The 24527-nt window shown below is 42.8% G+C and overlaps 1 protein-coding gene across 2 annotated transcripts in view; it reads left to right on the top strand.

The window, feature by feature from the left end:
- Nucleotides 1-24527, top strand: part of cep170aa (centrosomal protein 170Aa) — a 62474-nt gene that overhangs the window by 2088 nt on the left and 35859 nt on the right. Inside the window, exons 2-5 of one of the 2 annotated variants that reach the window (XR_005473601.1) lie at nucleotides 9170-9329; nucleotides 16700-17294; nucleotides 17551-17610; nucleotides 18375-18843. Coding sequence is in view for 1 of the 2 variants with exons in the window: in XM_038975110.1 (XP_038831038.1) it covers nucleotides 9225-9329; nucleotides 16700-16789; nucleotides 22871-22949; nucleotides 23211-23269 (333 nt within the window). In the remaining variant the exon portion in view is untranslated. Of the gene's footprint in view, nucleotides 1-9169; nucleotides 9330-16699; nucleotides 17295-17550; nucleotides 17611-18374; nucleotides 18844-22870; nucleotides 22950-23210; nucleotides 23270-24527 lie in introns of those variants that run through there. The other variant, XM_038975110.1, reaches the window with a different exon arrangement.

Raw genomic sequence — 24527 nt, forward strand, 5'->3', positions numbered from 1 at the left:
TGGGTTAATGGCCTGAAAGAATAATGGCCTCTTTTGTTTTCAAGGAGAGTGATCATTTTTTGGCATACCATAGGTAGACTACTTTTCATCTATTTCATCAGCCAGTCCCATGTTATAAAACAACATTGGTGTGTCAACTTTTTCAACATGTAGAATAAGTGTCTCAAACAACATTTAATCTTCTTCACATCTGTTTTGGGGTGTGACCAGTAGTTTATATTTGGTTATATTTGTTCAATTGACTCCTATTATCTTTGCCAGTATGGATGATATTTTTCCGAGGGCCAGTCTCTGTTTCTGTGTGAGAGACATGGCTATTTTTATCGTGATGTGAAAATAGGAAGGTTATCTCTGGATAATATTAGAGGTGGTGTCATAGTCAACTTGGCATGGCTAGTGCTAATGTCACTATTAAGGCCACAGCTTAAGGTAGAGCCAATGTTTCAGCCTCACAGGCTATGGACAGTGTATTTACTAAACCAAACATTTGCTTTACTTGCTCTATAATCTGTATGTTTTCTATAATCTGTTTTTCTAAAATAAAACATACATGTATTTATGTGTCTGGAGAAATTTCGCCTCCTTTCCCTGCTACTGACCTGAATGGAACAAATCCTAACTGGTGCATGACTGTGACCAATGCATTCAGTGTCCCGTCTCATCTACATATTGATCAAATAAATTCTTGATGTCCAAATTGATCCTTGTCTGGCATAAGCCAGTAGGGTCACCATTAGTGCAGGGTCCCCATATCCATAGAGAATGTTATGGTTAAATCCAGCATGACAATGTTGCATGTGTGCAACATCACCTGTGACCTATATCAATATATCTTAAAATAATAATTGTAATAATAATAATTCTAATATAATATATAGCTTATTATAAACTGGGTGGTTCGAGCCCTGAATGCTGATTGGCTGACAGCCGTGGTATATCAGACCGTATACTACGGGTATGACAAAACATTTATTTTTACTTGTCTAATTACGTTGGTAACCAGTTTATAAGTCAATAAGGCACCTCGGGGGTTTGTGGTATATGGCCAATATACCACGGCTAAGGGCTGTATCCAGGTTAAGGGCTGTATCCTAAGAACAGCCCTTAGCTGTGGTATATTGGCCATATACCACACCCCCTTGTGCCTTATTGCTTAAATATATAGCTTGAGGCCGTATGTTATGTTAAACAGTTGAATTAGGGATTTCAATGAAAATCTATCAATGACATTGTAAAAGGACAATGAGCATCTATTGCTTGATGTTGAATGGATACAAATGGCTTCCCAAACGCGATTCACTTGAATATACGTTTTCATGGCTATTTTTAATGTAAACAATTAAGCCATGCTGTACCTAAAACATGTACTGTAAGATATTTTAGTATCAGTAGTACTACTGGCATCAGCTACAGTCTGTACAGTGAAGCCCATCTGAGTAAAAAACATATGGCCAGCATTGGGCGAAAAGTACCTAGTGGTTGAGAGCGTTGGGCCAGTAACCGAAAGGTCGCTGGTGTGAATCCCTGAGCCGACTAGGTGAAAAATCTGTCGGTGCCTTTGAGCAAGACACTTAACCCTAGTTGCTCTGGATAAACGTGTCTGCTAAATGTAAATGTATTTACATATGTAGGTCCTATAGATCCTTATGTGCATTACTTCTTAACTTTGGCTTTACATACTGATCACAATCAGGCTTGATGTAGGATTTTTGCAGGGTTTTGTTTTTCAAACCAACTGCTCATGTGGTAAATGTGCTGACTATGTTTCCGGACCATATGGTATTTTTGCAGCACCTCCAAAAATATTTGACCCCTTTTTCTCCCCAATTGGTAGTTACAGTCTTGTCCCATCGCTACAACTCCCGTACGGACTCGGAAGAGGCGAAGGTCGAGAGCCATGCGTCCTCCAAAACACGACCCTGCCAATCTACACTGCTCGCTTAACCAGGAAGTCAGCCGCACCAATGTGTCGGAGGAAACACAGTACAACTGGTCAGCGTGCATGCGCCCTTCACCTGCCACAAGGAGTTGCTAGAGTGTGATTGGACAAGGACATCCCGGGCGGCCAAACCCTCCTCTAACCCAGATGACGCTGGGCCAATGGGTCTCCCAGTCTCGGCCGGCTGTGACACAGCCCGCGATCAAACCCAGGTCTCTAGTGACGCCTCTAGCACTGCCATGTAGTGCCTTAGACCGCTGAGCCACTCAGGAGGCCCCTCTATGCATTTTTAACAAACCAATTTACCAAGCCTCAGAGATAACTTGCTCCAGTTGTGACAAATTAAGGAAAGCCATTCATGATTTACAACAAAATACAGTATGCTGATATTTTTGTTGTATAGTTTCTGCTATCAGTACTTATTATTGGATATGTGCAGCCAAGGTAATAGAACAATGTCTGAATGGCAAATGCATTTGTCCCCTTGAATGTTCTTGGTCTGTCAGACTGACAAGGGCAGAGAACAATGCTCGTCACTTAACCTTCACCCAGAATGGCCTCATGCTCACATTAGGAATAGGAACTGCTAGTAAGAGCTAACTATTGAGTCGTTACAATAACCATGACATAATTCACCCTGTGGGTGATTGAACTAGAGAGCAGTAGTTAAATCACTATTTTAGATTAGATTAATGTTGTATCTTTTAAGCCTAGTAAGAAAGAGACAGTTTCCCAGACTCAGGCACATGACTACATGTTCATTACGTGGCTAGAGAAGCTTTCCATCAACATATTCTGTCTGCTCTGTTGGTTTTAGCTAGTGCTCGAGCATCCCTCAGTGGAGTTTACCATGTTAAACAAGGTTCATCACTAAAACTATGACAAACCTTGACACAAGAGACCCCAACTACGACCTATTCAAGAGTTTAAAGGTTCTTCCAACCTCCAATTACAAGATAATGTTTTGTAGGGCTATGGGCTCTTTGAGTTTATTTAGTCAAACAGAGTTGGTCTGTAGCCATTCTCCCTATATGTTTTTCTGTCCCCATAGCACCCAGCAATATGGTTCAATAACAGAGGGAGACTGTTAGCTATTGTTAAACTTTGCAGTCAGCCCAGATAACCATCTCACCTAGACAACCATCTCACCTAGACAACCATCTCAGTGCTGAGTCCTTGAAGATAATTATTTTGATCACCAAATTATTCTGTCACCAAATAATTATTATCAAATTAATGAATATAGATAACAATGTTATTATGGATCCATAGACCAACTGATATCATATAAGGATAAGCAGATTACTAAATTATGTCAATACAAATACTAGCCTATTCTATTTGAGCAATTAGCATAGTGGCAAATTGTGGTTAGGTAAATGAGTGACACATCAATATCTTTTTCATGTATGTGCACAGGAAAAGTAAGCCATTCTGGTACAAACGTCAAAGTAAATTGTCTTCATACAGATTGACAGTCAGCATGAAACTGTAACACTCCCCTGGGAATAAGTCATTGAACCCTCAATGTATGCATAGTCAAATTTCCCGCCAAATGACCAGATAGTGTCTGCGATAGCTGTTAAAATTGTAATCAGGTCTAATACTAGCAAGGGATGTTGTCTGAGGCCATGACGCCGTTAAGCCTTCCCTGACGAAAGCCTATTTCTGGAGGAATGGATACACAAGATCAATCGATTGTGTGGTTATATCAAATTTTGCCTCCTAGTGATGAGTAACTACTCCCATACCAAAAACGTAAGATATTTAAGATGGGAGCGCTATGCAGCCTAGCTGTAAGTCATTTAAAGAAAGGATCCTTGTGTCTGATCTCTCCTTTTGTGTAGGGTTAGATGTATACCTCTATGTCTGTGTAACGGCATTCCTCCTCCTCTTCATACGAAGAGGAGGAGTAGTGATTCGACCAAAATGCAGCGGGGTGTGAATTCATAATGATTTATTAGACAAGACAAAAAACGAACTAACTTGAATAACTAACAAAATAACAAAACGGAGTAGACAGACCTGGACATGCGAACTTACATAAAACGAAGAACTCACGAACAGGAAAATGACTACACAAAAGAACGAACGTACAAACAAACCGAGACAGTCCCGTGTGGCGCGACAAACACAGACACAGGAGACAATCACCCACAAACAAACAGTGAGAACAACCTACCTTAATATGACTCTCAATCAGAGGAAACGTCAAACACCTGCCTCTAATTGAGAGCCATACCAGGCAACCCAAAACCAACATAGAAACAGAAAACATAGACTGCCCACCCAAAACTCACGCCCTGACCAATAAACACATACCAAACAACAGAAAACAGGTCAGGAACGTGACAGTCTGCTGGGCCTGGTCTGATCTGTCTGGCTGTAAATAATAGTGCACTCATCTGGGACCAGAATACTACTGTCTTATCCTGGGTGATACAGCCCTTTTTGTTGTTTATTGCCCTGGGCTGTTGTCTTGCCTACCTATGCTTTCTGACTGTCTGGATGCAGCCATGTATCAAAGTAATGGGCTCTCATTAGCTTTGGGCCATTGCCTGCTGAAGCAAAGAAGAAGATCAGACAAGCGTACTGTAGTATGCCATTTACTTTATGAGGTTTTACAGCAAACAATCTAGTTCATTTTAGTGCAAGTTGACAGTAGGCCACATTTTACATCACAGCCCAACCCTTTGCTGAAACACTTGCCTCTACATCTTGAAAATAATGTGGGAGTGCTTGCACAGATTGCCTATGTGTAGGTGCATTTGTGCAACTGTGTGTTTGGTTGCAGTTTTGGTTGCAGTTTGCTGTGATAGGTGGGCTGAATCAGTAGCTCTGGCCTATGTTGGGATAAGGAGGCAGAGGGACGGGCACTTACACAGCTGTTGCATCATCTGGTCATGGCGCTACGTGGAGGATCCATGGTCACAGGAGGGAAACACATTAGAGACACTCGGAAGGGAACGCCCCGTTCATCTCTGTCACTTCCTTACAGAGGGAGCCTGGGATCTGATTGGCTTAGAGAGGAGGGAAGGATTTTGAATGGCTGGAATGAGAGCACCATATTAGTCATACTATTCGGTATGTTGTATTTAGACTAAGTAATGATAAAGCTTAGAAGGGATTAGTCAAAGAGCTGATTATGCTAGATTCGCTTTAGCTTTCTCTCTAATTATTATTTTTCTCCTTTAACAGCTAATCATACACATTGTGAAATCTCATGAGAGTAACTGGCTTAGTGGAAAAGAGGCTTGTGTTGCCTTCAAGAGGCTACTGTTACTGTATGAGAATCTGTTTAAAACACAAAGCAGTTTTTCAAATCACACATGCAGTGTAACAATCTAACTTCCTGTCCAAGTGAATTCAAAGATGAGCGCGGGCCATCCTCAGGAAGCATTGAGCTAACTTCCTGCTTTGCATGCCTTCACCTCCTCACAAAGCATACACAGTCAGCTCAGAACAATCCAGCTCTTTGACCTAGTGGGGGTGGGGTAAAGGGTCTCTACCCAGCCAAAACCATGACGTCATCCCTTAACCCACAACAAGGATGTTAGAGGATGATAGGGTTAGAGATGAGGATTTTGCAATAACTCATCTGTTTTGAAATGGCATGAAATTGTTTACCAATCCACAGTCCTCACAGGACATGACAAACAAGACAAACATATTGTACAGTATCAGTGCCATAAGTTCTGCACTGTAGAGGAGTACTCTGCCAGAGATCCACCTGGCTTGCAGGCCTGCCTCATGTCTCAACCTTTGAAACATTCTCCCCCTCAGATCCAACCATTTGAAGCCAATAACAAATTAACATTGGCATGCATGCGGTGGGTTGTGGGTTGTGGGTTGTAGGTTAGTCGTTTAGCAGGGTTTGAGTCCTGTCAGAGCTGCATGTGTGCTGCAGGAGAGATACAGACAGACAGACCTAACCCAGTATATTCCCCAGCTGGGAATATGAAGACTGTGAATACTCTTTTATGTGGGATTAATTGAAGGCTTTTTCTTTACACTGGTTGGCTTGTACTGAGACTCCTGGCTGTGCTGTGCCACGTTACGTTCTCCATATCCCTGGATTCTGCGGTGGTTCCTCCTGGACTAATGACTCCACTGTGGTTAGGCCTCTGATTCCTGGGCTCCGAGGGGGAGAAACACCACACACTATTATCATGTTTTCCTGCTACAGTCGTTCGATTCATGTACAGAAAATGCCCTTCCTTCATTCTTAATCGCAATTATTTTGTGATTTGAATCTTCTTTTCACCAAATAACTTGACATTGAAACATACTCTAACAAGGATATACCTTTTATATGGTTTAAAGTTTCATGTTTTATTTTTCATATGTACAGGATACACATGCTTACTTGGGCTGTTATGCAATAGATTTTGGAGGAAATTTCAGAAATTCATTCAAATGTTGTGAAATGGGAGACAACTGGCAAGCAGATGCATGCACACAAATGTTCTACTTGATCCAAAGCAATGTGAAGGCCTATTAATGCAGGACAAAATGTTGAACGGCAGGTAATATTACAATAAAAAACCTTCTTGTGCAGGATGTGCACCCAATAAGCTCTTTCTATGCCTTTGGTACAGTAATTCAAAACCCATCCCAGATAAAACCTAGAACACTATTTCATTCTGTCCATTCTGTGGAATAATCAGTGTGTCCAGGGGTTTGTCTGTGAAACATGATCAAATATTAATGCCACTCTTTCATGAACACACCACCAAATAACAATACAATTTGAGAGGTCATGGGAGAGGCGTCATATACAATAGTGTCTGTGAGAGGCAGGGGAGGTGAGGGAGAATAATTTACAGCAGGGTTCCCCAACTGGCAACCCGTGGAAGATTTTATTTGGCCCCCCCAAGTTTTCTTTCAATTCTATTGTTAGACATAAGACTCTAAAAACACCAGCTATTACGCTCCAAGTGATTTTCATTTTAGAAATATGTTCCAAAGTTTTACCACTCATAATAGAGAGATATACACTCAGTGGACAGTTTATTAGGTACGCCCATCTAGTACCGGGTCGGACCCCCCTTTGCCTCCAGAACAGCCTGAATTATTCTGGGCATAGAAACATTGCTCAAATGGTATCAAGGGACCTTACGTGTGGCAGGAAAACATTCCTCACTCCATTACACTACCGCCACCAGCCTGTACCGTTGTCACTAGGCAGGATGGGGCCATGGACTCATGCTGCTTACGCCAAATCCTGACTCTGCCATCAGCATGACGCAACAGGAACCGGGATTTGTTGGACCAGGGAATGTTTTTCCACTCCTCAATTGTCCAGTGTTGGGGACCACCTGCCCAGTGGAGCTGCTTCTTCTTGTTTTTATCTGACAGGAGTGGAACCCGGTGTGGTCGTCTGCTTCAATAATAGCCCATCCGCTACAAGGAAGCACGAGTTGTGTGTTCCGAGATGCCGTTCTGCACAACACTGTTGTACTGCGCCGTTATTTGCCTGTTTGTGGCCCACCTGTTAGCTTGCACGATTCTTGCCATTCTCCTTCGACCTCTCATCAATTAGCTGTTTTTTGTTTATTGTTTTTTGTTTATTGTCGCACCATTCTCGTAAACCCTAGACACTGTCATGCGGGAAAGCCCAGAAGGCCGGCTGTTTCTGAGATACTGGAACCGGCGCGCTTGGCACCGACGATCATACCACGCTCAAAGTCGCTTAGGTCACTCGTTTTGCCCATTCTAGTGTTCAATCGATCAGTAACTGAATGCCTTGTTGCCTGTCTGTCTGATTATCATAGCAAGCCACGGCTACGTGACTCACTGTATGTAGGCGCAAGCAATTTTCGTGAACGGCCTGGTGTACCTATTAAACTGGTCACTGAGTGTATGTGATCGTATACAAACGTAGCCAAGGTTTTAAATTATTATGTTTTAGTAAAATATGATATTTGTTTAGCCTTCTTGCGGTCAATTGGAAAATGACTTGTAATTATGTTCCGGCCCCCTGACCATCCTCTCAATAAAAAATGGTCCCGCGGCTGATCTAGTTGATGATCCCTGGTTTACAGGTTAATCTGTACGCGGACATAATATCATCTGTTCTCATGTTCTGCAGACACTCTGACGTGGGAGAGGCACTCATAACTCAGACACAATATGTTCTCATAATAATACACCATTAATGTGTGCACGGGGGACTGAGGGATTGTGAGGGAGAAAGATCTACCAGTTTTAGCACCCAAGAACACAATACAATATTTGGCAGAGCAGGAGAACAGTGTCTCTTCTCCAAGTCCTTTTTTGTGTATGGCAACAAGCCATGTGTATCCAAAACATGAAGTGTGAAGAGAGACTGTCACGTTGTCACGGCCACTTGGCTCTTGTTTCAATGCCTTTGTTTATATGCATGCGTGCATGAAAAAAGGATTTTGGTCTTGCTGCGCTCATTGTATTAGTCCTTCGTGCAGCATTGCCTCATTGCCTACCACAAGAAATGTGTGTGCAAGTCAAATCTTAAAGTTTGACTTGAGGATTGTTGAATAGGCATTTATTAAGTAGACTTACTTAAGAGATCAGAGAAATAACAGTTCAGCTCCTTAATCTGTGTTTAATCTATCCTCTGACGTTACTTAAAGGCTGCAAAATGGCACTGAGCTCTTCCAGTTTCTGGTATCAGCATGCAACACTCTGTAGCCTCACATTTCTATTTAAACAAGCAGTTAAATGCAGCGTATTGGAGTACGGAACTAACAGCGGTATGCAGGGTACCTTTCCCATAGCCATGGTAAATTGAATATGATTCACAGTGTTGTGACTTTTGTGACACTTTCAAGAGGTTATGGAGGAGCAGGTCTGTACGTCAGGCAGTTATGCTGCTTGATTCTTTTCTCCAGCCCTGAGCTTGGACTTGGAACTGCTCTGTCTGACCTCCTTCTTAGCCCAAAAATATATTTTAGGGTGGGTTGCTCAGCTCAGCCAAGATTCTTACATCACTTCCTGTAGCATCTGGCAATGATCAGGGCCAGCCAGGGCAGACACAGCTAGGGAGGATGTAGCTTTCCCAGACTGTGCAAGCGCCCGTCAACACACAGCTACTCCAAACCACACAGCTACTCCAGATGCAAAAACATTTTAAAGAATAGCTGTTTTGTAAATACATTTAACTTCTTCTTTCTTAGTTCTTTCATCAATCACTCTTTTTCCACCCCTCTTTCTCTTCCTCATCCACCTTGTCTTTCCTTCTCTCCCTCTCAGGATGACGTAGGGTTGGAGGTGGGAGTGAGTAGCATCGAGCCGTAGCAGAGCAGAGATGAGTCTCACGTCATGGTTCCTGGTGAGCAGCGGGGGCACTCGCCACCGTCTGCCCCGGGAGATGATCTTTGTCGGCCGAGACGACTGCGAGCTCATGCTGCAGGTGAGCACAGCTCCAACTGCTAGAACATAAACTTGATTCAACACAACACAACCCCAGTCACTGTACTCACACTGTTAGACATAGAGCATACCTGAATTAATGACTACTTGGGATTCACAGACTGTTTGCCGAAAGTATCATAGTCTTTTATTATTTTTCTCCATTATATGCTAGCTCCCAGGGGTGATCTGACCATTTTGATAAACGTTGATACGTTGGGCGGGGGCTGTATCTAAGGAAACACCATGCAACATAATCAGACAATGGCAATATTATATATCCACAGGCAGCCTGGTTTAAATAGACAACTTTCTTTGTTTTTAGTGGAGCTGTTGGTGTTTCCAGAGGCTACGCCTGGCGCAGCTAAGCAGGCTGCTGCCGCTGTGAAAGTGATATGGCTGAGAGCACCTTCTTTATATCACACGCATGACCTCTAACCCCTGGGGATTAGGTCATGTGAACACAGCTAGTGACCCCTATGTTGCATGGTTTTAGGAGGAAGGGAATGCATCAAGCTCACTGCCTTTTGAACAACCCTGTTGTTCAGTTTAAATGTGATATGTGCATTTTTACAATGCTATTTTACAAAGCTTGTATCTCCTGAGGATAATGTATCTGAGCTTTGCAAGTTTTGAGACGGGTAAAATATTTAATTTATGCATGAATAGCTGTGTCATTCTTAGTACTATTTCATCTAGGGTCTCATTTTACCACCCCATGGATACCAGCCTTGACATCTGAGCAGGGCTCAGCAGAGTACCAGGCTTGACATTTGAGCTGGACTCAGCAGAGTACCAGGCTTGACATCTACGCAGGACTCAGCAGAGTACCAGCCCTGACATCTATGCAGGACTCAGCAGAGTACCAGGCTTGAAATCTGTGCAGGACTCAGCAGAGTACCAGGCTTGACATCTACGCAGGACTCAGCAGAGTACCAGGCTTGACATCTGAGCAGGGCTCAGCAGAGTACCAGGCTTGACATCTGAGCAGGACTCAGCAGAGTACCAGGCTTGACATCTGAGCAGAGCTCAGCAGAGTACCCGGCTTGACATCTGAGCAGGACTCAGCAGAGTACCAGGCTTGACATCTGAGCAGGACTCAGCAGAGTACCAGGCTTGACATCTGAGCAGGACTCAGCAGAGTACCAGGCTTGACATCTAAGCAGAACTCAGCAGAGTACCAGGCTTGACATCTGAGCAGGACTCAGTAGAGTACCAGGCTTGACATCTGAGCAGGGCTCAGCAGAGTACCAGGCTTGACATCTGAGCAGGGCTCAGCAGGGGTGTCTTCTAAGGAGAAGCTCTCCCTGAAAACTGTCATAACCTGAATATTCACATGAAACCTGATTATATAACCTCTTATCCCCCTCTGTTCTGCCTCTTTGGTTCTGTGTTGTTACATTGTCTCATGAGGTAATTCAGACAATTGGAGAATTGTGAGCCACTAACCTCACACAGACCTGCATTTGTTGTTATTAGAGAAGTCAGGAGTAATAGTATAAAGACTGATAGTAACTGAATGGGCTTTGTTAAGGAGTACTCAGGGAGGGCATGCTGCATGGGAATGGTAGTCTACCTCACTCTAGGCTGTGTGTGTGTGTGTGTGTGTGTGTGTGTGTGTGTGTGTGTGTGTGTGTGTGTGTGTGTGTGTGTGTGTGTGTGTGTGTGTGTGTGTGTGTGTGTGTGTGTGTGTGTGTGTGTGTGTGTGTGTCCACACATGAAAGTGTGAGAGAGAAAGTCCCAGACAGAGATATTTATAGAAAGTGGGGCAGATACCTCCTGAGTTAGATCTATCCTGACTGAACTGGCTCCATAGGAAGTAGAGTGGCTGCTGCATTGCCAAGTGTAGCGCAGAGAATGGGTGTGGTGTAGCAACAGTATATCATATAATACTTATGAAAAAACGGCTCAATTCAATCTGTATCGCGGAAGTTTCAATTCGCGGTATAGTGCAATTTAAATGTAAAAGCAATGTTCCCGCGTTTGCGGAGACTGCATTCACAGTAAGCGCTGCATATGTTGGCTCAATTGGAAATTACTTTTACATTTCAATCGCGCTACAGCGCGGATCTTCAGCGCTACGGATTGAATCTAGGCCTTAGACATAGATTCTAAAGCAACATAGATTTCAAAGCAACGGCAATGGTTGTACAACTATCCTTCAAAAAGTGTCACAGTACAACGATACAAATGTACATTCTGTGCTCCTTGACGTCAACTCTGTGAATCTAACTAAATTAGACTTTCCAGAACAACTTAAGTAGTTGATTACTCACTGGCCAAGTTTACTTAGTGCCTGTCCCTTTTTCAGCCATGACTCTGTACAACGAGTACATTTATTTACAAGTAACTGAATTGCCTGTAGTGTATGTGTGGCAATACCGATGATGCTTCAGTCCTTAACAGTGATGTAGATAGTGGTAAAAAAAATGGTGGGTAAACTCAGATCACCGGACACGGTGAAAAAAGTAACGCTACCTATACTTACAATGTATTTTTCTGCAAAAGGTGGGTAAACTGTTGGGCAAAAGTAAAAGTTGGGCACTCTGCGTTTACTTACCCTCCACTATACCACTGCTCCTTAACTCTGAGACACTTGAAACCCAGGCTTCACATACACTTTCTTGGAGACACAAATCAAGAAGTCCTCCTTCAACCTCAGCAATCCTCAGTTTGTCCCTGTCTACTAATGAGTATATAATTAAGCAGCAGGTCATTAATACATCAGCACATCCCCAATAGAAGTGAGAAGGTACCGTGCTAAATGGCTTCTAAAGAACAAACAGTTCAGAGTGCCAGCAAGATACTTAAACGTTTTACTGCTGAAATCATCAGGGTTGGAATGAAAGGAACAAGGAGGCTGTCTTTTAAACAGGGATCCTCTTTTCTTGTGTGGGTCTCTCTGATGACCTGGAGGAAAGAGAGGAGAAGACTGGGTACTTTGTTTAGTGTGAGTCTGCCAACGGAAAATACGCCTAGAGGTCTGGGCCATGTGACTGTTTTTACGGCCACAGTCTTGTTGTCACATGGGTATCTCAGCAATGTACGGGTTTAAGATCCGTTGCATGGCTTCCCAACTCAAGGGTATCAGACTCAAATATGGACCCCTCCCAACTAGGCCTCTTGTAGTTAGTAACAGTCAAATCAAAGCATTATGTTTATGTTTGAAATATTTTTTTTCATGGAGGAAACAGTCTCTCATGCTGTGTTCTCTACAATACTGTATATAGTATATCTACAGTAGGTTTATTTGAGTGTGAATGGTGTGTTTTATTTGTCACTTATATATAACAAGTCATTTTCACCATGACACTTAGTTACTTCAAATTCAGCAATGACATGCATGATTTTGTAGACAATCGCTCTCCCTTCATTCTCCTGAATCACATAGAATGTTTTCATGCTCTGAACAGAGATGGAAAAGACGAGATTCCAGTATGCCTATGTGTGGGTGCTTTAGCTCTGTCTCTGTATGGATACTCGATATGGCTCGTCTCCTCTGTAGTGTGGGAACTGGGAGATACTGTTCTGTTGTAGGTGGGCTGTATCTCTACTACAGAGTCAGGCCAGATCAAACAAGCCCTGTTATAAGACATGCAGTGTGGCACACAGAGATTAGGTGCATGGGATTAGAGATGAAGCTCCCAGCAGGCCACCTCTCTCTTTCTCTCGCTTCAGGGGGGAATCTTCATTCGAGATCTGTGCACTTACAATAAGTTGACGGTTGTGTAAATCATGCATTGATGTCGAATCAAATCAAATTGTATTGGACACATGCACATGGTTAGCAGATGTTAATCCGAGTGTAGCGAAATGCTTGTGCTTCTAGTTCCGACCGTGCAGTAATATCTAACAAGTAATCTAACAATTTCACAACAACTACCTTATACACACAAGTGTAAAGGAATGAATAACTACATATAAATATATGGATGAGCGATGGCCGAACGGCATAGGCAAGATGCAGTAGATGGTATAGAGTACAGTATATACATATGAGATGAGTAATGTAAGCTATGTAAACATTATATAAAGTGGCATTGTTTAAAGTGACTAGTGATACATTTATTACATCCAATTTTTAATTATTAAAGTGGCTAGATATTTGAGTCAGTATGTTGGCAGCAGCCACTCAATGTTAGTGATGGCTGTTTAACAGTCTGATGGCCTTGAGATAGAAGCTGTTTTTCAGTCTTTCGGTCCCAGCTTTGATGCACCTGTACTGACCTCGCCTCCTGGATGATAGCGGGGTGAACAGGCAGTGGCTTGGGTGGTTGTTGTCCTTGATCTTTTTGGCCTTCCTGTGTCATCGGGTGGTGTAGGTGTCCTGGAGGGCAGGTAGTTTGCCCCCGGTGATGCGTTGTGCAGACCTCACTACCCTCTGGAGAGCCTTACGGTTGTGGGCAGAGCAGTTGCCGTACCATGCGGTGATACAGCCCGACAGGATGCTCTCGATTGTGCATCTGTAAAAGTTTGTGAGTGTTTTTGGTGACAAGCCAAATTTCTTCAGCCTCCTGAGGTTGAAGAGGCGCTGTTGCGCCTTCTTCACCATGCTGTCTGTGTGGGTGGACCATTTCAGTTTGTCCGTGATGTGTACGCCGAGGAACTTAAAACTTTCCACCTTCTCCACTACTGTCCCGTCGATGTGGATAGGGGGGTGCTCCCTCTGCTGTTTCCTGAAGTCCACGATCATCTCCTTTGTTTTGTTGCCGTTGAGTGTGAGGTTATTTTCCTGACACCACACTCCGAGGGCCCTCACCTCATCCCTGTAGGCCGTCTCGTCGTTGTTGGTCATCAAGCCTACCACTGTAGTGTTGTCTGCAAACTTGATGATTGAGTTGGAGGTGTGCATGCCCACGCAGTCATGGGTGAACAGGGAGTACAGGAGAGGGCTGAGAACGCACCCTTGTGGGGCCCCAGTGTTGAGGATCAGCGGGGTGGAGATGTTGTTTCCTACCCTCACCACCTGGGGGCGGCCTGTCAGAAAGTCCAGGACCCAGTTGCACAGGGCGGGGTCGAGACCCAGGGTCTCGAGCTTAATGACGAGTTTGGAGGGTACTATGGTGTTAAATGCTGAGCTGTAATCGATGAACAGATTCTTACATGGTATTCCTCTTGTCCAGATGGGTTAGGGCAGTGTGCGATGTGATTGCGATTGTGTTGTCTGTGGACCTATTGGGGCGGTAAGCAAATTGGAGTGGGTCTAGGGTGTCAGGTAGGGTAGAGGTGATATGATCCTTGACTAGTCTCTCAAAGCACTTCTTGATGACGGAAGTGAGTGCTACGGGGCGATAGTCGTTTAGCTCAGTTACCTTAACTTTCTTGGGAACAGGAACAATGGTGGCCATCTTGAAGCATGTGGAAACAGCAGACTGGGATAGGGATTGATTGAATATGTCTGTAAACACACCAGCCAGCTGGTCTGCGCATGCTCTGAGGACGTGGCTAGGGATGCCATCTGGGCCGGCGGGCCTTGCGAGGGTTAACACGTTTAAATGTTTTACTCATGTTGGCTGTGGTGAAGGAGAGCCCGCAGGTTTTGGTAGCGGGCCGTGTCAGTGGCACTGTATTGTCCTCAAAGCGAGCAAAGAAGTTGTTTAGTTTGTCTGGGAGCAAGATGTCGGTGTCCGCTACGGGGCTGGTCTCGTGTCTAAGCCGTTGAATTGCGACTCTACTTTGTCTCTATACTGACACTTAGCTTGTTTGATATAGCTACACTGTGAATAGCTACACTGTTTGTATTCGGTCATGTTTCCGGTCACCTTGCCATGAATAAAAGCAGTGCTTCACGCTTTCAGTTTTGCGCGAATGCAATCCACGGTTTCTGGTTGGGGAAGGTTTTAATAGTCACCGTGGGTACAACATCACCGATGCACTTGCTAATAAACTCGCTAACCGAATCAGTGTATACATCAATGTTGTTGTCTGAGGCTATCCGGGAACATATCCCAGTCCACGTGATCGAGCAATCTTGAAGCGTGGAATCAGATTGGTTGGACCAGCGTTGAACAGACCTGAGCACGGGCGTTTCCTGTTTTAGTTTCTGTCTATAGGCTGGTAGCAACAAAATAGAGTCGTGGTCAGATTTGACGAAAGGAGGGCTTTGTATGCGTCGCGGAAGTTAGAGTAGCAATGATCCATAATTTTTCCAGCCTGGGTCGCGCATTCAATATGGAAGATTTGTGTGAAGTTAGGATATCTGTCACACGTCACTTAGCCATACCGGCAGTTAAACATATAAACATGCAAACATACACACTTATTCCCTTACAGCTTCAAAATGGACTGGTATTCAAAACAGACAATATTACTCAGACCTAGGCTACTTGGCTAGAGCGATATCAGAAAGGTCTCATCTCTATACTGTATTGTATGTGTCTAGTCCCTGTGCTGTGGTATGTACTGTGTCACAGACACTAGTCTCTTGGTCTAATCTGGTTTGATCTTGTTTGATCACAAACCTAATCTACAGGGGAAGGTTTGCCCTCAACAAATGTGTATATGGCATCAGAATACAGTATCTGCTCTGTGAAAGAATTCTCCATGTGTCCTTTATCCATAGTCTGATCATGATAGTGCCATTTTCCATCACTCATGACAATTAGAATTATGACTGGAATTTGGCATTGAATCCAGAGATGCTGAAAGTGTTATTTTGTTTAGTGTACATCCCTGATACATTCCCTAAAGTTTGCAGTATCTAGATGTTTCAAATCAAACTCTATAGAGCTGATAGGGTGCTCTTGGGAGATGGTAAAACATCGAAACTATCTATCTCGCTTCCTCCCTCCACTCCCCCCTACATATTGTGTTATATGTGTTTGTGCTTCCATCTCTGTCTGTTTGAGAATAATACAGGGCCTAACTGTCTTGTAAAAAAGGGTGGCAGGTAGCCTAGCAGTTGGGCCAGTAACCGAAAGGTTGCTGGTTTGAATATCCGAGCCGGCAAGGTGAAAAATCTGTCAATGTGCCCTTGAGCAAGGCACTTCAACCTAATTTGCTCCAGGGGCACGGTACTACTAAGGCTGACCCTCTAAAACAACATGTTTCACTGCACCTATCTGGGGTTTGTGATTATTTTAAAAAGTATATATAAAATAAAGTAAAATATAAAATAAAAAGTATATATAAAAAATAAAAAGTATTATGAATGGAAATATACAGTCAGTACCTCTGTGTTTCAAAAATGTAATCTGACTTTAACAATGCATGTTATTCCTCCTTCAAACACTGACATTGCTGCATGATTGGATGTTGATATGATAATGCACACTCTGTTATCTCATGTCAAAAACATTTCAAGATCAGCATTGATGTCAAGTTCTTATCTAACAATGTGTAACACCATTACTGTTGTGTTTGTGTTTACAGTCGCGGAGTGTTGACAAGCAGCATGCAGTCATCAACTACGAGTTAACCAGCGATGAGCACAAAGTCAAGGACCTTGGCAGCCTGAACGGGGTGAGTGAGAGGAGGGTGAAGGTGTAGGGGAGGAGAAGAGAAGAGATGTAAAGGGGTCAGGGGTTAAAGGGACATTTCACCGCTGTTCCATTTCACTATATATGTCCATTAATGTGCTATTAACATATCATATGTGTCATAAACATTTTGAATTTCCTCACTACACGCAAATACGAGCGTTTCTGCATCTCACCAGTAGAAACGGGCCAGCTACATTTCCGGGCTGTAAGCAAACCACAATATCCAGAATTCATATCGATTTCAGGACGTAGTACCACCCGTGGAGGTGTATCCAGTTGATGTGAGAAATATCAAAATATCTGTGTTTGTAGCCAGCACTTTCAGCCAGAAGGTTTCGAAACGGAACTGAAGTCTCAACTAATGGGGTTACCATGTCGACCGAATGTTGAAAAGTGATGCTATTCCATCGATTTTCCCCTTCACTTCAAAGAGGAAGGCATCTGATCCGCCAACATCAGAACAGCAGAAAAGAGGTCGAGCTGAGGTAACGTAGCTAACGATAACTAGCTAACTAGCTAGCGTTGAACTTCATTTGTTTATCTAAACCAAAAACTAGATAGCTAGCTTTCATAATACGCTAGCTAGACATTCCAAACTATATCAATGTAGTTAGCCAGCTGCTATCTGGTGATGTGATTTGTAACTTTGCAAGTAAACGTTAGCTTCGTTAGATTACGTTAGCTAACCATTAGCTAGCTAACTAACTACCGCAGAGGCTAATGTGACTGTGTTATATTTAGAGTCCGATTCCATCAACATATGCAGAGGCATCAACATCAAGCTCAGCACCCGGAACTAGTGTAAGTCACTTTCTAAAATCTACTAAATATTTCCATGACTCCATGATGAGCAAATAAATATACTGGAACTAGGCATGAACATAGTCGTGTTGTCATCGTTGGTGCGTTTACAAGTACTGTAGGCTGCAACTTCTACTGTATGGTGTGAGTGACTGAGTGGGTATTGTGTGTGAAGGCATGCTCTTTTGACATGAGGGGTGTGGGTGGATGTAGTACCTTGTTTAAGTGTGTATTGGTGGAGAAACAGTTGTAAAATGTTGGCTAATCACTGACTACTGTGTGTTCTACACACTAATCCTGCTGCTGATGACAGACTTTGACACCAGCTTTAGTAGTACAGAGCCTGTAGACCCATTGGAAGAAAGATTTCAGCCTTGAAATAGCTCAAACTCATCATGATCTGACTTTAAAACAAGCCACGTCAGCCAAAGGTATTTATGAAAGCAAAATCACCAATACACTGAACTGTCTACAAGACAAGTGCTCTTAAAAACGTTTCACACTCTTGCAGTCAGTTCTTTGGCATGGGTGAGGGGCTGATAGAATACTCTTCTAGCCTATTCACTCTATTGTTAGCAGTGTTTTTCTACTCAACAGCACAACTGTAGGTGCTCATACACACTAACAGCCTATTTCAATGCCCCATTATTGACTCTGAGTGTAACAAAACACATACCAGTCTACTGTACCCTTTTTTGTTTACAGATTAACATGGTTTATTCTATGGTTACACATCCCCATGATCAGTCTTCATATCTTTCCAGGAGACTTGCAGTACAAACAAATCTTCTGCAAGAGGTCAAATCAGTGGGTGGTGAAGTAAGTGTATGAGAGACTAGTCCACCTGGCTGTGGAGTGCAGGAAGAACCAGATGGTTGTCTACAAGGAGCCAGAGTCACAGCCCCACAAACCCAACATCGCCACAGCGCAAAAGCCTGCAAAACCAGCAAGAAGAACACAAGAAGAGGTTCACCAGCTGAAGAACATTCTAGAACCTGCCTGGAACATTCAACCAACACAACATCCATATTCAGTTAGACTGATGTTGTAATATAATATAGAATGCCCAGTATGCGCACAACTGCATTGTGGTATAGATATTGTTACAGTAGGTGTTGTACATACAGTATGTATATAATGGTGTTTTATATATATTTTTAAACTGTACTGACAAGTGTCTAAATTATTCCATCTGCATAAGAAACCAATAAAGAGTTGACTTCAACTTCTGGAGCAGTTCATTCTAATATTCATGAAATGTATTTGGATCAACTAGCTTCAGTCTTACAGCTAAAACAAATGATGCAGGGAGTTGGTGTAGCATTTGAACTTACATTTGTTGGCAAGTTAACATGTTTCAATAAAACAGTAGATTAGTCTGTCAATATAGCAAATACTGTAAGTAGACATGGCTTGTATTCAAGACAAGGTTTATTTGCTCTGGAGACCGAGGTGAGTTTACATAGCAGTATGCAGGAACAGTTATGGCAATGTATGACATATACAGTAGAAAAATATACCACTAACGCTTATAATAGATGCTACAGTTCAACAAAGGGAATACATGCATATGGTGTGTTTGGGTGACTATAATACATTTTAGGTATTGCAAATGCACAACTAGTTTGGCTAGCTTGCCTTGTAGTGGTACTAGCAAGCCGAAGCATGACCTGAAAAACATTACCGCGTGTAAGAAGAGAGCTTATATTGCTAGCTAGCTACCGGCAGCAAAACAGCTTACTCGTTTGTCAATTGCCTTCATGAGTCCTGGTCTAGCGGGTCTAGGCTGCCACCGCTGCTATTTGGTCTTGCAATTGTTTTTCTCACTGTCTCAACTCCTCTTCAGTGTATTCCGGCTCAAATAAATAGGGATCTATGTTCCTATGTAAAAGAACATTAAAACATGTTTTTGTCTTCCTGCTTTTCTTGAAAAGAGGAATCATCAGAAGCAACCACTGTAGCTAATTATTTAGCAATCCCGGATAGACGGTAACATAGCTCCGGTGAACCTGTAAACTATTACCGCCCCCATTTGGAAAAGTCTGCCTTTAAGGGTGGGAACAAGGAAGTAGGGCTCCCGTCAGGCTGTAATCTTTACAAAGCCAGGGAAATGGAAAATGAGTCAACCTAAATATCCTGAAATGGCCTGGCAGATAGGCACATGGTTGAGACAAGTTCAATGGCTTTATTGAACAAGGACAACTATATCTACTCGCTGCTAACTGATCGTGCAATCGGCGAAACCCAAAGGCCACAATAATTGCTACAAAACATGACTCCATTCATTTTTAGATCAGACAGCAGGCTCAAACAACCAATGACGTCATTGGTTGAACTCTCCCAGTGCGAAAATAGAAAATACAGCTATAGTGCATAATTATGTCTGAAACACAGTCTTATCATTCATAATTATGTGGGGAGACTGGAAAAACATCCCAAAGTGTTGAGCGGTAAAGTTTCCCTTTAAGTGCTTCATCTCTAGGCTAATAAAATTTGCTCCAGCTTTGTCTTGAGAGGGCTGGGTTTATTACCTCATCTGTAAATGTGTGTCATATGGCATTAACAGAACGTATTCTCATATGACGTGCCCATATTCTACACCATGATTTTTCACGGCAGAGTAAACCATGTTGAAGTGCTCTTCCCGCCACATGGTGTGAGTAATGTGTTAGTTAGGCCTAGTTCTGCTGATGGCTCAGTGTGTAAATCACTCAGTGTGTAGGCTAACCCACTAGCTTGGAACCACTGTGACACATTATCTAAGGCAGGAAGCTGAAGTCATAACCTCTTTCTCCTGAATCATGCTCCAGCATTCCTCCCCCGCAGTCCAAGGGCCCGTAGCGACAGGAAGTAGCACTCCATCCCATGCTGGGCCAATCAGAGCCTGACTGCTGAATGACCTGCACATCTTGCTCATCTTTAGGATAGATCTTGAATCATAAGGAAAGTCAGCGGTATGACTTATTAGGTGTATACTCAATCTGTCTGTCCAGGACTCTGTTCTGATAAATCCTGATAACAACAACAGCTAGTCTATAGTCATAACTGCATCTCCTAAATAGACATTGTAACAACCTCTCAGCAAAGATTTCAATTACCCAATTCAACCCTGCTTCTCTTTTAGAGTGACTTTAAATAGTGGCCTTCCGAGTGGCACAGGGGTCTAAGGCACTGCATCTCAATGCTTGAGGCGGCACTACAGACCCGGGTTCGATCCCAGGCTGTGTCACAGCTGGCCGTGACTGGGAGACCCATGAGGCGGCGCACAGTTGGCCCAGTGTCATCTGGGTTAGGGAAGGATTTTGCCAGCCGTGATTCCCTTGTCCCATCGTGCTCTAAAGACTCCTTGTGGCTGGCTTCCGGGTTAAGCAAGCAGTGCGGCTTGGCAGGGTCGTGTTTTGGAGGATGCATGGCTCTCGACCTTCGCCTCTCCGATTCCGTACGGGAGTTGCAGCGATGGGACAAGAATGTAACTACCAATTGGGGTAAAAAGAATAAAAAATGGTCAGAGGGACTTAAAATAGAGGACTTGTGAGGCGTCTGTTTCTCAAACTAGGCACTCTAATGTACTTGTCCTTTGGCTCAGTTGTGCACCGGGGCCTCCCACTCCTCTTTCTATTCTGGTTAGAGCCAGTTTGCTCTGTTCTGTGAAGGCAGTAGTACACAGCATGGTACCAGATCTTCAGTTTCTTGGCAATTTCTCACATGGAATAGCCTTCATTTCTCAGAACAAGAATAGACTGATGAATATCATTAGAAAGTTCTTTGTTTCTGGCCATTTTGAGCCTGTAATCGAACCCACAAAGGCTGATGCTCCAGATACTCAATCAATCAATAAATCAATCAAATGTATTTATAAAGCCCTTCTTACATCAGCTGATGTCACAAAGTGCTGTACAGAAACTCAGCCTAAAACCCCAAACAGCAAACAATGCAGGTGTAGAAGCACAGTGGCTAGGAAAAACTCCCTAGAAAGGCCAGAACCTAGGAAGAAACCTAGAGAGGAACGAGGCTATAACGGGTGGCCAGCCCTCTTCTGGCTGTGCCGGGTGGAGATTATAACAGAACATGGCCAAGATGTTCAAATGTTCATAGATGACCCGCAGGGTCAAATAATAATAATCACAGTGGTTGTAGAGGGTGCAACAGGTCAGCACCTCAGGAGTAAATGTCCGTTGGCTTTTCATAGCCGATCATTCAGAGTATCTCTACCACTCCTGCTGTCTCTAGAGAGTTGAAAACAGCAGGTCTGTCCGGTGAACTGGTCAGGGTGCCATAGCCGCAGGCAGAACAGTTGAAACTGGAGCAGCAGCATGACTAGGTGGACTGGGGACAGCAAGGAGTCATCAGGCCAGGTAGTCCTGAGGCATGGTGCTAGGGCTCAGGTCCTCCGAGAGAGAGAAAAAAAGAAAGAGAAAAAGCAGAGGGCAGTGATTTTACAATGCAATCCAAGTCCAATTTTTTTTTCTCTCTTTACTCAATTAGTCTAAGGAAGGCCAGTTTTATTGCTTCTTTAATCAGAACAACAGTTGTCAGCTGTGCTAACATAATTGCAAAAGGGTTTTTAAATTATCAATTAGCCTTTTAAAATGATAAACTTGGATTAGTTAACACAACGTGCCATTGGAACACAGGAGTGATGGTTGCTGATAATGGGCCTCTGTACGCTTATGTAGATATTCCATATAAAATCAGCCATGTCCAGCTTCAATAATCATTTACAACATTAACAATGTCTGCACTGTATTTCTGATCAATTTGATGTCGTTTTAATGAACAGAAAATGTGCTTTTCTTTCAAAAACAAGGACATTTCTAACTGACCCCAAACTTTTGAACGGTAGTGTATATTCAAAACATTAAAAAATAAATAGAGCTGTCTTTTCTTTTATAATGTCACTTTGGCTGGTTCTTATGGGGGTAATGGAGAGACCTGCAAGAAAACCAGAAATCACATTTACTTATTATTTTTACAGTCCTGATCTAATACAACCCTGATCCAGCCATCACCCTTTCACCTTTACATTTTTGATGATTTGTATCTGAGAATGAAAGGTGATATGATTGTATTCTGGGTTAAGTGTAGCCTGAAATTAAGTGTGCTGGGAACAGTTTCCCTAAATTCATTATGTATTTACCCGTGGGGGTTTTAAGCAATGAGAACTGGGCTGGCATGCCTGGCACTGGAGAGAGTCCGAGAGCAGTGAATTTACAATGCAATCCATGTTCAAAAAGGTTTTTTCTCTTTTCTCTTCATACAGACATTTGTGAATGATGTTCGAATCCAGGAGCAGATGTATATCACTTTGAAGATTGATGACAAGTTAAGGTTTGGATATGATATCCTTTCAATCATTCCGTTGTTACAACCTTAGTGACACAACAGTACTTCAATCCCTAAAAACATGTACCATCTGTTAATTTAATTGCTCTCGTCCCACTGATCATTTGTCAAGCTGTATAGTTTTTAAGTGTCAAGCTGTCATTCACTCTATTGTGGTTTTGGCCTTGAATGACTTATGTGTGTATAATGAAGTGGCTGTGAGGATAGATGCAAACAGTGATAGATACAAACAAGTGTCTTTCCTTAACCTGTCTCACATACCAACCTGTTCACGGTGGTGCGAGGCGAGATGACTGTCCCAGACGAGGCTCTGCAGGTAAGACACTTCCTGCATCGCTGAACTCCAGACACAACACACATTACACAACACACACCACACAGCCCTGTGTATGCAACCTTCACTAGACACAGACCTACATGTACAGATCCTCCAGAAAGTATTCACACCCCTTGACTTTTTCCACATTTTGTTGTGTTACAGCCTGAATTTAAAATGGATTAAATTGAGATGTTTCTGTCACTGGCCTACACACACTGAACCATAATGTGGAATTATGTTATTTTTTAAACTGATTAATAAAAAATGTGAAGCTGAAATGTCTTGAGTCAATAAGTATTCAACCCCTTTGTTATGGCAACCCTAAATAAGTTCAGGAGTAAAAATGTGCTTAACAAGTCACATAATAAGTTGCATGGACTCACTCTGTGTGCAATAATAGTGTTTAACATGATTTTTGAATGACTACCTCATCTCTGTACCCCACACATACAATTATCTGTAAGGTCCCTCAGTCGAGCAGTGAATTTCAAACACAGATTCAACCACAAAGTCCAGTGAGGTTTTCCAATGCCTCGCAAAGAAAGGCGCCTATTGATAGATGGGTAAAAATAAAAAAGCTGACATTGAATATCCCTTTGAGCATGGTGAAGTTATTAATTACACTTTAGATGGTGTATCAATACACCCAGTCACTACAAAGATACAGGCGTCCTTCCTAACTCAGTTGCCGGAGAGGAAGGAAACCGCTCAGGGATTTCACGATAAGGCCAATGGTGACTTTAAAACAGTTTCAGAGTTTAATGGCTGTGATAGGAGAAAACAGAGGATGGATCAACAACATTGTAGTTACTCCACAATACTAATCTAAATGACAGAGTGAAAAGAAGGAAGCTTGTACAGAATAAAAATATTCCAAAACATGCATCCTGTTTGCAACAAGGCACTAAAGTAATACAGCAAAAAGCAATTAACTTTTTATTGTAAATACAAAGTGTTATGTTTGGGGCAAATCCAATACAACACATTACTGAGTACCACTCTCCATATTTTCAAGCATAGTGGTGGCTGCATCATGTTATGGGTATGCTTGTAATCGTTAAGGACTGGGGAGTTTTTCAGGATAAAAAATAAGCAGAATGGAGCTAAGCACAGGCAAAATCCCTAAGAAAAACCTGGTTCAGTCTGCTTTCCACCAGACACTGGAAGATGAATTCACCTTTCAGCAGGACAATAACTTAAAACACAAGAGTTGCTTACCAAGAAGACTCAGAGTTACAGTTTTGACTTAAATCTG

Source organism: Salvelinus namaycush, chromosome 35 (assembly GCF_016432855.1).
Source record: "Salvelinus namaycush isolate Seneca chromosome 35, SaNama_1.0, whole genome shotgun sequence".
Taxonomy (NCBI): domain Eukaryota; kingdom Metazoa; phylum Chordata; class Actinopteri; order Salmoniformes; family Salmonidae; genus Salvelinus; species Salvelinus namaycush.